This window comes from Apodemus sylvaticus, chromosome 14, assembly GCF_947179515.1.
Source record: "Apodemus sylvaticus chromosome 14, mApoSyl1.1, whole genome shotgun sequence".
In the NCBI taxonomy this organism is placed as follows: Eukaryota; Metazoa; Chordata; class Mammalia; order Rodentia; family Muridae; genus Apodemus; species Apodemus sylvaticus.
This window is the reverse complement of record NC_067485.1, coordinates 10,899,058-10,914,040: the sequence shown is the minus strand read 5'-3', so window position 1 is coordinate 10,914,040 and position 14,983 is coordinate 10,899,058. Positions and strand designations below refer to the sequence as shown.

The following is a 14,983-nucleotide window of genomic DNA, read 5'->3' as shown; positions in this document are numbered from 1 at the left end:
ATCTCCCACCTCTTTCCACCCACTTTATCTAAATGCACAGGAGCAAAAAAAAAGCTCTCCTCTGCTGCGCTTAAAGCAATTAGACATTTAGAGATTACCCATCAGGCTGTGCCACATAGGGAGGCGTTTGGTTCCTGTGGTTCTAAGAAGCGTGCGAGTTTTAAGCAGGTCTATCAACAGACATCTGGGTTCCCGCCCACTTCCCCTCCCTTTCTCTGAGGTGGTGCCCACTGTCATTCCTTGACAAAGAATCGAGGGCATGCCTGTGTCTGGGATGGACTCACTCCTGTCCCTCCTTCTGTCCCCCGCAGCCCTTCCACTGTCGAATCTGTACGAGACCATGGGAGTCGTGGGATCTACCACCACACAACTGTACACAGACCGCACAGAAAAGCTGAGGCCCGAGATGGAGGGGCCCGGCAGCTTCACCATCTTTGCCCCTAGCAACGAGGCCTGGGCTTCTTTGCCTGCGGTGAGAGGAGTCTTCTGCTCAGGGGATTGCTGGGAACTGCCTTTCCTCTGAGGCCTGGGCACACTGTGGGATTCTGTAGTGATCTTCTGCTGTGTTAGACACTCTTTCCCTTAACACGCCCTTCTCCCTAGGGAAAGTGAAAGCAGCCTCCCCAGGTGCCTTCCAGTGCCCCCAACCTCCCACAGATGCTCACTAAAGGAGGACTCCTTCATTGAAGGGGGGGGGGAGGGATCTAGGTTCACTTGGGGCAGGGGCCTCGCCCTTGAGCACAGGGATGCTGCCTCTTAACTGTCCTGTCCTCTCTTTATAGGAAGTGCTGGACTCCCTGGTGAGCAACGTTAACATTGAACTTCTCAACGCCCTCCGCTACCACATGGTGGACAGGCGGGTCCTGACCGATGAACTCAAGCACGGCATGGCCCTCACCTCCATGTACCAGAATTCCAACATCCAGATCCATCACTATCCCAACGGGGTAAGGGCATCTCCAGTTACCTGGCACTGCCCTCTGTCCACAATCAGTCCATCTGGGGTGTTGCTTTCTAGGGTTCTGTCCTGTTATTTGATAAACTATAGGCAAGCCTTGGCCTCCTGAGTGTTCTCTACAGACATTCCGCTCCTAGCTGTGGACCCGCTGTTCTCCCTCCTGGAAGCCTCCTGTCTTACCCACTCAGCCTTGCTTCTCTCTGGCAGATTGTAACTGTTAACTGTGCCCGGCTGCTGAAGGCTGACCACCATGCCACCAATGGCGTGGTCCATCTCATTGATAAGGTCATTTCCACCGTTACCAACAATATCCAGCAGATCATTGAGATCGAGGACACCTTTGAGACACTTCGGGTAAGAGACTGCTTTGAATAGAAGCCTAGGCCGGGGACACATGGCCTCCCAGAAGGTGCCTGGCAGGGTGTCTTCTGCAGGAGGACACAATGATATCCCAAGTGTGGTTATGTGGAGACGACTCTAAAGAGCACCGGGCTGGACAGACCCTGAGAATGCCCGTTATAAAGCTTTCCTTTCCTCGGCTCTTCTGGATAATCTCGCAGAGTCACAGTAGAGAGTCCTCTGAACCTTAGGACTAAACTGTGAAGTCCAGCAGTGTGAGGACCTCCTTTCTGAAGTTTCTTCTCACACAGAACACTATAACAATGACTTGTCAGCCAGCACAGTGCTTCTAAGACCACAGGTCCCAGTGGGGAACCTCGTACCCATGTTTCCTTGAAACATAGACCTAGCAGAGAAGCTGCCTGTGTAGACTCAGGAGTGCAGGCTCCGACTCTGGAGCTGTGCTGGCTGTCCTCAGGCCCAAGGCCTATGTCCAGCAACTGGAAAGGCAAGCGGATCCTGTTGGCACTGGCCACACAGGGGGAAGTAGGCACAGGCTGCCATGTCAGGGTTTTGTCTGATTCAAGGAGGACTTCCTAACCACAAAGTACACAGGGAGTGAGCAGCCCCGCCCTGGAGATCTCCAACACAGAGACAAACACTCTGGCATGGGCACACAGGGGCCCGTGGCGTTTGGGGAGTGGCTCAGAGGCTCCCAGGGAGTCTGGTTTTGAGGTGCCTTTCTCTGGGTCTGCAAGGGAATGTTACCCCCAAAGCTGACAACACAAACTTTCATTTTCAGCACAGAGTCCTACTGAGGAGCTTCCCTTTACGGTTGAAACTGATAGGAAAAAAATTTCCCCTTTTTGGTTCTCCTTTGGTCCTCCCTGATACCCATCTTTCCCCTTTCAACGCATGCTTCTTAAACCCCATCACTCCCCAAGTGTAGGTGCCAGGGGTCAGAGTGAACAAAGAGGCTACCATTCTTTCTGGGGAGACAGATGAGACTTGTGCAAGGCAGGCCAGTGAGATGAGGTTGGGCGGGACGAGCAGAAGACTGGTGACCAGTGTTGCCCAGGATGGCCAGGGACTTCTTCAGAAAAGACGCTTTGGGTAGAGAGGCCCTAAGGAAGAGACCAGCCTACACTGCTCCACCCCGCTGCAGAGATTCTGCCACTGCAGGGATGCATGGAGGGAGCCTGTGGGCTGAGTATCCTGCAGGCCTTACTAACCAGGAGGAGCCTCTCTGTCAGGGAGCAGCGGGAAGCACTGGTCTCAGTGGATATTGTTCTAGGTGCTGTGTAACCCTGAGGCAGGTGATCTTCACACTGTACAGACTCATTCTCTATACAGTGTATATAATCATTCATAAGGGAGCTCTGCTAACTGTGGGATTACAGCTGGGAGACATGACAGTCAGGGTGACTTTCATCTGGGAAACTGTGCCAAGAGGAGTGGCATTTTGGTAAAAGTTTGAAGGAATAGGAGTCCAAGAAGAAAAGAAAGAGGAAGAGAGGCAGGGGGAGCTTTAGGGGTAGAGGTCCAGAGTTAGGGATTGGTAAAGTCATGCACACTTGAAAGATGGCCAGCTTGGCTGGGACACAGGCCAGGGCTCCAGTGGAATCCATGCTTCCCTCTCACTTGGGATTCCTCTAAGTGTCTTGTGTCTCCTAGGGAGGCACAGCCAGCACAGGGTGTGTGCATCTTGCCAGGTGAGCCTAGGAAGGCTTATCCTCCCTTCCCTACACAGGCGGCTGTGGCTGCATCAGGACTGAATACCGTGCTGGAGGGTGATGGCCAGTTCACACTCTTGGCCCCAACCAATGAGGCCTTTGAGAAGATTCCTGCTGAGACCTTGAACCGGATCCTGGGTGACCCAGAGGCTTTGAGAGGTGAGCACCCTCAGCTCCTCGCTGTCTTCTCGGAGCAGCCCACGTGAGTACTGGCTAATGCCACAAGTTTCAGGGTGCCCACTACAGCCCTGGTTTGTGTTATGCCCAATGGCTGCGTCTCTGTAGAAGCCAGGCAGCGCCTGTGCTAGGAGTCCCCAGCTGACCCTGGGCAAATTAAGGAAGCAAAATAGGAGTGTCCAAAACTGTCAGATGGATGTGCGAGACGTAACGAGCTTGGGAGAATCAGTGTGGGTGGCTGGTGATGGCCTCCTTCAAGAGGAATCGTTATGGTGACCTCTTATATCTTCCTATGTCTGGCCAGAGGCTTCATGGGTAACCAAAAATAATAGGAAGCAATGGTCAGTTGGTTTCCATTGCTGGCTCTGTCTTTTAGCTCCTAAGCTAAGCGTGGAAGGTAGATTAGGAGGGGGCCACCCTTCTTTCACCTCACCCCCTTTAATTCTAGGACTTCTGAAGGATCACTAGTATCAAGCTGCCTAATGAACCCCCAGACCTGTACAGTGCACCCCACTTACATTCTTCCTCCTAAATGCCACTAGGTGTGACTTCATTTAAACCTACATTGGCAGTGTACCATGTAAAATGCCAAACTACAACATGCATTAAAAGATCTTTTGTACAGAGCACATTTTTTATACTCATTGATACCAGAACTCATTATGAGAGGCCTTTTGATTATCTCCTTCTTCTAAGCAATGGCGAGTTTACTCACAGCAGGGGACTGCCTTCTGTTGCTATAGCTACAGTCCTGAAGGAAGAGGGCTGGGGTCTGCATTACCAGTGTCTTGTTTTGTCTCTAGGTGGTTGGCAGCCAGGCAGGAAGCAGCCGTGGGCTGCAATATCTCGTTTGAAGCCTAGGCTTCTGGTCCTGTCCTTCTCGCCTCTGTGTGGTCCCTACTTCTCCCCAGTGCAGTTTATTTCTCTAACAAGCACGGTCCCCCCAAAACCTCATTCCCATCAGGTCGTCTTGTGTTTTAAGTCAGGGCTCACTCTATGCCCAGGCGAGCCTGAAGCTTACCACCATGCTTGGCCCCACAGTCTGTCCATTCTCTACTGGCCGAGTTGGGTCAGTACTGACTTTTAGAGGCTTTGTAGCATCCTGAGGCCTCTGCCAACCCCGGAGCTTCCTCCTAACTGTGACAGGGCAGTTTTGGTTCCCACACTCAACAGTGTGGTAAAGCTGAGACCAAGGACCTTGTGGACCTTGGAGAGAGGCAGTGGGAACCTGTGAGCTCAGGGTGGGGGTGGGGCATGTCTGTGACTAGATTTTGCTGCTTCCTCTGTACAGAGGTCATGAAGGCCTGAGAGCCTGCTAGGGTGTGGGTGGGGAGGCCTCCACTTCTGAGTGCCCCTGTACACACCTCCTAAGTAGCACCAGACAGATGTGTGAGCAACTTTTACTCGCCCTCTAAGACAGATCCAACAAGGCATCTGAGTCTGATGGAGACCCCAGCCTTCTACCTTCAAGTCTGTAGCTACAGCAGCACAGGGCAGGCCCCCTGCTTTGAGCAAAAAGGATTGCACAGCTCTCTTGCAGGGCAATTTATATTATTTCCTGCCTCATAGATGTCTTATAAAGGCCTAAGGCTTCCAAGACCCACAATGGGTCTGCTGGAACTTCCCACTTCTCCCTGGCCCATCAGGAGAATTCACCCCGAAGCCCAGTGCTCATGAGCTAATGGCTAGAGTTTCTCTATTGAGGCGAGGTCGGCATTTCAGGATGAGGAGGCTATGTGGCTAAGGATCCCACAGCTGGTCAGCAACCATGGGATTCAAACTGGGGCAGTCTGACCGCAGCATCCCAGTGGTTTTAGCTGGTGGTAGGCAAGAGATGGGGATGTGGGCCCTGTGATACTCCAGCCAAATTCTCAGCCATGGGCAGCCTGGGAGCTGGCCCCTGCATCCGGCCACAGCAGGCTCTAGACCTGTGTTCTCTTCTGCCACAGACCTGCTGAACAACCATATCCTGAAGTCGGCCATGTGTGCCGAGGCCATTGTCGCTGGGATGTCCATGGAGACCCTGGAGGGCACCACGCTGGAGGTGGGCTGCAGTGGGGACATGCTCACCATCAACGGGAAGGCTGTCATCTCCAACAAAGACATCCTGGCCACCAACGGCGTCATCCATTTCATCGATGAGCTGCTCATCCCAGATTCAGGTAGGTAGGTAGGCCTTGGGGGCCCCTGTGCTGCGCAGCTTCCTGTCCCTTCTGGAACCCTGGTGACAGGGACAGGGGTATTCAGAAGTCTTTTGGGCTACTTCTTGCCTGTGGTGCAGCACACAGCCCTGTGAACCCGAAGGCTGTGGGAAATGTGAAGTCTTACACTTCTGGTATAGGGCCTAGGCACGGGACACTGTCTTGAGGTGTTCAGGAGACCTCATCTTAGAACCCTTTCTGGTCTTGCATGCTGTGGTTGGCCACAAAGGGCCACCACGGATGTCACAGCACTTGCTTTCTTTAGGCCTCATGAGGCCACTGACCTCGGGAGGGAAGATGATGGGATGGACTTTAGTTTCTATTCAGCCTGAGAGTAGGGATCTCCCAGGAAAGAGAGCAATCTCTTCCTGAGGAAGTATCTTCCGAAGCAGCCACACAGGCCATGCTGGCTCCTCCCCAAAGCCAATCTGGGACTTGGGGACAGTGCTGTCAACTGCAGGTTAGGTGTTCCAATGACAGGGACATGGTTGGCTCCTTTGTGTTTAGAAGGGTGGTGATTAGCAAGATGAAGTTTGTGCAGATGGCCGCCCCACTCTGGACCACGATATATTCCCACTGTCCATTACCTTTTGAACTCCATTTCTTCTTCCTGTAGCCAAGACACTGCTCGAGCTGGCTGCAGAATCTGACGTCTCCACGGCCATCGACCTCCTCAGACAAGCTGGCCTCAGCACGCATCTCGCTGGAAAGGAACAGTTGACCCTCCTGGCCCCTCTGAATTCTGTGTTCAAAGGTAACCCGGGAAAGCACCCTGCTGTTGTGTCGCCTCTGGGACAGCTGCCCCAACCCTACAGCCCTGCCCTGATTTACAACAGCCTTGGAACCTTCTGCCTGCCATAGTCCAAAGCAGATGTGATTCGATCAGAAACTTTGGACTACCCGTTGTTTATCCGAATCAGCCAAGAATGCATTGGGGGATCTTTTCCTCAGAGCTCAGTACTTCCGCCTCTGCCAAGAGAGTGGAGCAGGCCTCAGCTTTTTGTTTGCAGGGTCAACATGAGTGTATATGGGCAGGGGTCAGCTGAGGTGCTGTCCTGGGGACTGTGAGAAAAGACTCCTCCCTCTGAGGGCAAACTGACGAGCGTGCTCAATAGCTGCACCTGTTTATTTCTCTAATAGGTGCTGAACGTTAAGAGATTTTGACAGCCACACTTACTCTCTGTCTCTAGTTCCAAACCAAGGCGGGGTGGGCTCCCTTTCACGTGTGTCTCTCATCACACACCTTATCTCAGAGCCTATCTCTCTGGATCTGTCAATCCCTTCGCTTGCAGATGGGGTCCCTCACATCGATGCCCAAATGAAGACTTTGCTTCTGAACCACATGGTCAAAGAACAGTTGGCCTCCAAATATTTGTACTCGGGACAGACACTGGAAACGCTGGGTGGCAAAAAACTGAGAGTCTTTGTTTATCGAAATGTAAGTTCTAGGTCCTGATTCATACCCCTTCTTTGGCCTGTGTGGCTTTTTTTTTTTTTTTAAGTCCTCAAGAGCCAGGAGCTTATGCAAGAACTGGCTTTCTCTAAAGGGGAAGCGGTTTCTGGAAAGTATGCAGGACTTCCTTTCCTGTAGGTTGGAGACGAGGGCTCAGCCCTAACTCAGTTGCTGAGCAGGATGGCTGCTCAGCAGGATGAACAGGGGTGAGTGGGGCAGAAACGTTGGAGTCTTTCTAGGTTTGCCCCATGAAGCTCAGCTCTCCTTGGTCCAAGACCTTCCCATATCAAATGAGATGGTCAACATGGTGCTGCTCTGGGTCTAGGACTAAACAGGATCATTTGGTCGAAGATGTCCTATGGCTGATAAAGTTAAGCAGTCATGGATTAAATCATCATGGATTAAATCAACCAATCAACTAGTCTGTCTATTTGATCTCTGTCAATAGACCTCTGTGAGGTCCACCTAGTCATAGAGTCCCTGTGTAATTTTATCAGAGCCCCCCTTCCCACCCTTTTCTGAGGAAACCTCTGTGTGTGATGTCATCACTGCTGGCTTAGAACAAGTCTGGAGGCCCCTGCCTGAGAGGATAACCATCTCCCTTTCTCTGGCCTTCTTTTGTGCAGAGCCTTTGCATTGAAAACAGCTGCATTGCTGCCCATGACAAGAAGGGACGGTACGGGACCCTGTTCACCATGGACCGGATGCTGACACCCCCAATGGGGACTGTTATGGATGTCCTGAAGGGGGACAATCGTTTTAGGTAACCAATCTCATCCTGGGGTCAAGCTTCTGCCAAGTGGCCATGCTGGGCCCCAGCTCTTTTATCCTACTACCCAGGGGGTGACCTAATGCTAGTGACAAACTGGTGTGACCATCCTCGGGTGGGTTATGGAGAGGATGAGGGTGTCTTTGATGCCTCAAGTTGGGAAGCAGGGCTCCTGCTAGTGATACAATCCTCATACCCATGGAAATCTTAATTACACAAGGATATCACTCACACCAGAAAGTCCCCAGGGAACTAAGGGGCTATAAGGACCTACCATATCTTTCTCTTTCTGCCCCAACTGAGGCCACCAGGTCACTTTGTTTTTTTACCCTGAGCTCTCTACTTCCAACTTTCTAGTTCTCTAATGAATGCTGTCAAGACAAGTGTTTCCCTAGAACTGACTCGAGCCACCTGCCCACGGACTGGGAGGCTGGACCTCTGCCTCCCAGTGTCCCACACTCGGCAGACACTGACTCTGACAGTCTCTGGGTCAGCCATACCAATTCTCACTTTTTCTCTCCCTTTATCCCCTCTGGCCACGTGTCCTGCATATGACATTGATTCCCAGTGAAGAGATGACAACAGACCTTCCCTCTGTGTGGAGAGGGCACGGACAGCAAGCTGTCATTTCTTTGTGTTTGTCTGCAGCATGCTGGTGGCTGCCATCCAGTCTGCAGGGCTGATGGAGACCCTCAACCGGGAAGGGGTCTACACCGTTTTTGCTCCCACAAATGAAGCATTCCAAGCCATGCCTCCGGAAGAACTGAACAAACTCTTGGGTAAAGAGCAAGTTGAACAGATATCCCCACTGTTCTGAAAAGGCAGTTACTCCAGACTGTAGCAGGAGACAAGTGATGTCTTACAACAGGACTTGGTGTTGAAGCAGTACCGTAGACCTGTGGGCAGGATTAAGGGGACAACAAATGGTGACAATGGCAGAAATGGGGTGGAGTGAGGGCTGGAACCAGGGATACCTTAGACAAAGGACACAGAAAACAGCCAGAGCCATTTATAGTCATAGTAGGCCCATGGCAAAGGAGCCTGAGGATCATAGTTTTCCTTCCTTCCTTCCTTCTTCCTTCCTTCTTTCCTTCCTTCCTTCTTTCCTTCCTTCCTGTTTCCCTCCTCCCTGCTTCCTTCCTTGCTTCCTTCCTTCCTTCCTTCTTCCTTCCTTCCTTGGGCCAGTTGACTTTCACCCGGTTATAAGAGGGCAGAGGTGATACCATTTTGATTCCTTGGGCCTGGTGCCAGGCAAAAGGAAATTAGGCCAACTATAATCAGTCCAGTCCCTAAGGTGTGCTTTCCCCTGGGGATCTGTGATAATGAAACCACTCACTTGCATTAAATGTCCTCAGAGATTTAAAAAAAAAAAAAAAAAGCTTTCCCTGGGGAACTTAGCTGAGGGCAGTGGCTAAGAATGTGAGTGAGCTCTGGGTGAGCTGTGAAGCCTCAGTTTCTCCATTTTAAAAATATGAGGTTGGCAAGAATCCCCAGCTCACTGTGATGTAGCTAGAATGTGGTACACACGCTCCATCAATAGTGGTCGTGACAGTGAGGGGGATAGGGATGGGCTTTAGCTCTGTGGCACAGTCATTTGTGCCCTCCCAGAAAGGCAAGCTAGGCGACAGGAAAGGAGCGAGGAGGAAGCGGTGTAGCCAGCCTCAGAGCAAGCATGGCTTATGCATCCTTCCCAGCAGAACAGAAGGCTCAGGTTGCAGTCAGCAAGGAGCTAAATTTGTGTCCCGTTTAATTTTCTTTATGGCCAAGCAAATGCCTGTGTCTGTGGTGCTGACGCAGGTTCCTGAGAAGAGGGGAGAAGTTCACGCTGAACATAAACTTCCCTTCCTCTCTCAGCCCTGTAAGAATAGAATATTCCCCAGGTGGCTTGTGCCTACTCAAATTCCCTCAGTTTCCAGTTGCATGAGAGTGGAGGAGGGTGTGGAGAAAGTTCCCCAAACAGTCCCCCAAATCCCCATGGGTAGACGAAATGGCACCTGGGGGAGGAAGACCTGGGCAGGAAGCCCTGGATCCAGGGAATTGGCATCTCTCTGCACCATGCTGTGGGCCATATTTTTGTGGGAAGAGATCTCTTACCAGCTTCGTGTAGATGCCAGGGAGTTCCTTGGTCTCAGTGGCTGTATCCCTTAGCTCTCCATAGATGTGCGGATAACCAGATGAACTCTCTAAAATGCTTTAAATTTCCCTGAGTTTTATGGTCCTGGGAATAGCCACTTAAGCCCTGGGGAAATATGCTTTTGGCTGGCTAGGGGAGGATCAGAAACCAGGGGGTAGCTGGCAGGTTTAGGTACCACCTCTCATCCGGAAAGGCATCGGTGCTTGCCCTAGTTGGCAGAGAAACGGTTGTGGCCTGGAAGGAGTGTTATGCTGTGAACACAGGAAGGTGTGGGGGGAGGGGCACTGCGCAGGGAACTGCCTCAGCCCTGACCTCATCGACTATTCAAAAGCACAGCTGTTCAATCTTTCAGTGTCTCCCTCAAGGAAATAGCTCTCTCCAGCCGAAAATGCACTTGAGGGCACAATGTGTAAATATTTCACTACTGTGTTATAGTCAGCAGGAGCCCCGTCAAATGGTGAAGGCTCCCAGATGCTGATGCTGGAAAGGTCCCTGGCTTTCCAAGCAAATATTTAGCTCATGGAAACATGACTCATATGCAAAGAGGAGTATGGATTAACTTCTTAGGCACCATGGATCCCTGTTTAACCCAGCCCCCTGCTGGCTACAGGGCCTTGTCACAGCCATGGTCATCTGTTCACCATTAAGCAGATAGTGGGACCTGGGCTGTATACACAGTAGGTACTCGGTGAGCACTTCTACTTGTTCAGTCATCCTGTTCTGGAGAAGCCACAGGTGTCTTCTCTTGTTCTATAACCTCACCAGTCACCGCCCTTGTGCTTAACAGTGTCTCCTTCCACCACAATCTTACAGCAAATGCCAAGGAACTTACCAACATTCTCAAGTACCACATTGGTGATGAAATCCTGGTTAGCGGAGGCATTGGGGCCCTGGTGCGGCTGAAGTCTCTCCAAGGGGACAAACTGGAAGTCAGCTCGGTGAGTGATATGGATTGTGTAGAGGCCCTTTAGAAAGTGGCAAGTACTTACTCATCAAGAGAGAGCAGTGCCCTCTTTTCTCCTCCAGCTTCAGTCCCAAAGCCAGTCAGTCACTCATGGAGCTGCATGAGCTGCATCTTAAGAGGTCCTCCATGCTGACCTAAGAGGTCCTCCCATGCTGACCTAAGAGGTCCTCCATGCTGACCTAAGAGGTCCTCCCATGCTGACCTAAGAGGTCCTCTCATGCTGACCTAAGAGGTCCTCCATGCTGACACTGCTCTAGGGGCATCTCTCACTGGGTACCACTCATCTTTAGAGCTGTGTTCAGAGGATTCCTACCTGGAAAGAGCCGGCCTGACTCAGCAGGGCCCCATGTGGACAGGAGCTGGCTCTGGTTCTCCGTTCCTTTCTCTGGATCTTTGCTGTCTCCTGCTCACCAGTTTTCAGGAGAACATGGGAAGACACATTTGGTGGGGGGGTGGGGAGGACTGGAAGAAATCTCTTTAACTTCAGGTTACTAAAGGTCTGAGGACTTACACCTCAGCTCTATTTCTGTTAAGAGACATTCTCCCTCCTTGCCCCCCATTGTGGTAAGGGTAAGAATCCTGCTCATCTCACCATGCAGAGGGCAAGGGCAGCTGCTCATCAGAGAAGCACCGCCTCTTACTCACGGAATGGGTTCATGGTCAGTGGATGCCCACTGATGAGGAGCAAAGGGAGCCAGTGGGCTCTGCGTTCAACGGTTGTCTCTTCTCTCAGAAAAACAACGTAGTGAGTGTCAATAAGGAACCTGTGGCTGAAACCGACATCATGGCCACGAATGGTGTGGTCTACGCCATCAACACTGTTCTGCAGCCGCCAGGTGAGGTCCTACTATGTGGTCCTAACTGAATGGCACCCGTGAATGTGGCTCCCGGTCACTGACAGAAAAGTGAATCAGGAACTGTGGTTTTAAGCTGATATGCTACAGAACCTGAGGCATGCTTCTTACTGAGTTGCCTGCTGTCTTACCCCAACTCTGACATTACCCAGTATGAATATTTGTGTGGATGCTGGTGGCAGAAAAGATGTTATGTGTGGACATGGGGACACTGGTGGCAGCTAGCGCATGGCCGTATGTCCGTTGGGATGGTGGTAGCAGACCATGGGTTTTTCTTTCTCTCTAGCCAACCGCCCACAAGAACGAGGAGATGAGCTGGCAGACTCTGCCCTTGAAATCTTCAAACAGGCATCAGCGTATTCCAGGGTACGTGTTCCCCCCATCAGTGAGCCACTGCTGAGGAAAGCGACCCTGGGATGCACCTCGCCAATGTGGACAGCCCACCCTGTGTCCATGGCAGCCACCTGGCTGGCAGGCCTCCAAATTAGCCTTCTGTTTTCCAAGGCTAACCTATCTTCTGCAGTGTGTGGTTCCTTCATTGTGTTAGGTCAGGCGAAGCCCATTAGAACTTACTTTGGTTTCTAGAGATGAGGTAGAGTCCTGACCCCAGAGACTGGAATGGTAACATGGGCAATCTGCTTTTGAACAGAGATCTCCTCCAGAAGGGCTGAACTCCTACTCTTGGGAGATGCTTTAGCTGACACTCCAGCTATCAGCTCTGGTCTCAGTGGAGAGGCTTAGCTTGGGGTCACCCAGGGATGTCTACCTTCTACAGAAGTTCCCATTTGAAAGCTGGCTTGTATAGCCAAGGGCTACTCCCTGAGGGGACACTTTGGAGCCTGTAGGTTCAAGTTTCCCCCCTTCTCTCCTCCACCTCAGCATTGGTTTTAAGTGGACGTGGTAAAGTGCAAAGCCCCTTCATATGTAGGTTCTGTGACACTATGTACTAAGAAACCTGATGCCTCAGACAGGCATAGCACAGCTCCAGTCCCACTGCCGATGACTGCCACATGTCCCAGGCCAGCTTGGTCTACATGTCAGGTTCCAGACAAGCCAGGGGGAAGGGAAGGAGAGACGGGGAGACATAGGAGGAGGGAAGAAAAACAAAACAAAAGAAATCCTGACCTGTTCTTGTGTGTATTGTTCCTCAGGCTGCCCAGAGGTCTGTGCGACTTGGTAAGTGTCTGGCTTTACAATCCCATCTGGGTTAGTGGTCCCCACCCATCTCCAGCAGACCCAAGCCTGCAATCTGTTGTGTATGGAGTAAAACATAGCACAAAGGAAAACACGCCTGGCCTCCAGACCAGAGTAGCAGAGTAAACTGGGGTCAGACACAGAAAATCGAGTTTTCTTCTCTGTAACATGAAAACAGTGGAGTAACGGCCTCTCAGGGTGGGTGTGACTTTGGGCTCAGAGAGCCTGGGAAGACTGCCCAAGGCTTGGCGGGCACCCACACCAAGGGTATCACTCCAAGCTGTAAGATGAGAAATTCTACAAGCCCCCAAAGCCCCTGATGTGTACATGAACAGGGGAACATGGCAGAGACTTCTGTCCATGAAATTCTGAAGCTGGGCCTGATGGTACACAATCCCAACTCCTTGGTGATCTGAGGCAGAAGGATTGCAAGTTGAAGGCCTGGATAGGCTATGGAATGTGTTCAAACCTGATCAAGCTAGTGAGACCTCAAAAATAAGATGGCTATTGCCAAAAATGGCTATTGCCTTGCCTGGCACGACACCGCTCCGGGTTCATTTCCCTAGTACCATGGCAAAAAGACTAAATAAGAGTCCCAGACAGACAGCGGGACACCTGCACCTCACTGGCTTTCCTGCGTCTCATTTTTCAGCCCCTGTCTATCAGCGGTTACTGGAGAGGATGGGGAAGAAGAAGCATTAGCAGGAAGGACTGAGGAGAAGAACCCTGCAGCAGCTTCCCGCCAGTTTCTCTCAGTTTGCCAAAGAGACCATTGAATGTTTTTTGAAACCAAATAACACTTCAACATCCATGGGCTGCACCATATTGAGATCTGAGCCTTGGACGGGTAGGGAAGGGGCTAAGGGGAGAAAGGTTCTTTTTAGCTTTTGATCCTTCCAAACAGTGGCCATTAACCCACTGAATACGCAGATGTGGCAGTCATAACTGGGCACCGACTTCCAAAAACGACCTCTCCAAAGCAGGGAATTTCCCGACCGTGCCAAGGGCCTGGAAAGAGGAGCTGCGGCATCTTGGAGCTTACAAATGTGAATCAAGCAGTCCAGCATTCTGGAAAGCCCTGGCATGGTTCTATAACGCTCTTGTACCGCTGGAGAAACGGCATTACTATAAGCTATGAGTTGAACTGTTTCTGTCAAATGTCTTGTATTCACACATGGTTTGGACATGGCTTCTATATGGCCCTGCCCAGGTAGAAAGGAAAGGGTAAGAAGAACACGTAGAATCCAGATTCCCTGAGTGTGACGGAACCATGGTGCATTTGTAATAATAAAACCAAAGAAACAAATACCTGTGTGCTACTGCGTGCTGGGGATGGGTTCTGCTCCTCGGTGCCTGCCCACAAGCTGCTTCATCCCCCCCCTCTACACCACTCCCAACCCCCCCCCCTCGAAGTCCTCCCAAGAGCTTCAGCCAGGTGCCCTGAGGTGGTCATTTGGAATAGTTTCAGTAAGTGGCCTTTGGATGCCCACACAGCTTATGACATTGTGAACCTAAGCCCTAGTTAGATGTGTTTTTACCTAGTATCAAGTCCTTGATTTTCACATCACCCAACACTATTCCCTTTTGTTACCCTGAAACTCCTTCCTTCTGGGAATGAGATACCATCTTGGGTTGGTCTTTAGACAGTTTAGTCTTGCCAAAACAGACTGTCATACAAGGGATGAGTGGGACATTCAAGGAAGAGAGAATATTGGTAACAACAACCAAAAAAAAAAAAAAAAAAAAAAAAAAAAAAAAAAAAGCCAAACTGAGGCTAGAACCTGTCTTCCGGCTCCCAGAGACCAACACGTGCAAGAGAGCTAGTCTTCCCAGACTCTGCTGCCTGGGCCAAGCCTTATGCAAATCTCTCTCCTGCTCCTTCAACCTATGGCATCTAGGCTATGCCCAGAACCCTGGGGTCTGTGGCTGGGGTAGCGACTTAACGTCAAAGGCCTTCTATTTAACAGGTGGTGACTTGCTTCCTGGATATTTGTGGATATGAGGGTAAGGTAAGACATATTCTGTAGAGTTCTATATAGATTACATCCTTATCATGCCTTCTAGGATGCCTTCTAGGGTGCCTTCTAGGGTGCCCAGGATCCTTGGTCCATACTTCACTTGGGTCTTTCTTGAAGGAGGCCTGCTTCCCTAGAGAATGGGTCAGTTCTGTCCATCCATCCCCTGTTCTGCTGTGTTCATGGATACAA

General features: G+C 51.1%; 1 protein-coding gene and 1 long non-coding RNA gene across 2 annotated transcripts in view; both read left to right on the top strand.

The window, feature by feature from the left end:
* Nucleotides 1-14,082, top strand: part of Tgfbi (transforming growth factor beta induced) — a 28,617-nt gene extending 14,535 nt beyond the window's left edge. The window contains exons 4-17 of the mRNA XM_052156464.1: nt 312-472; nt 783-947; nt 1,166-1,312; nt 3,048-3,189; nt 5,157-5,369; nt 6,025-6,162; nt 6,701-6,846; nt 7,488-7,624; nt 8,279-8,409; nt 10,578-10,702; nt 11,462-11,564; nt 11,869-11,948; nt 12,734-12,758; nt 13,429-14,082. Of these exons, the coding sequence (XP_052012424.1) occupies nt 312-472; nt 783-947; nt 1,166-1,312; nt 3,048-3,189; nt 5,157-5,369; nt 6,025-6,162; nt 6,701-6,846; nt 7,488-7,624; nt 8,279-8,409; nt 10,578-10,702; nt 11,462-11,564; nt 11,869-11,948; nt 12,734-12,758; nt 13,429-13,478 (1,763 nt within the window). The 3' untranslated portion in view covers nt 13,479-14,082. The remainder of the gene's footprint in view (nt 1-311; nt 473-782; nt 948-1,165; nt 1,313-3,047; nt 3,190-5,156; nt 5,370-6,024; nt 6,163-6,700; nt 6,847-7,487; nt 7,625-8,278; nt 8,410-10,577; nt 10,703-11,461; nt 11,565-11,868; nt 11,949-12,733; nt 12,759-13,428) is intronic.
* Nucleotides 10,709-11,387, top strand: LOC127664476 (uncharacterized). Its single transcript, XR_007973207.1, has 2 exons — nt 10,709-10,892; nt 10,938-11,387. It is a non-coding gene; the product is annotated as an uncharacterized LOC127664476 (long non-coding RNA).
* Nucleotides 14,083-14,983: the final 901 nt, after the last annotated feature.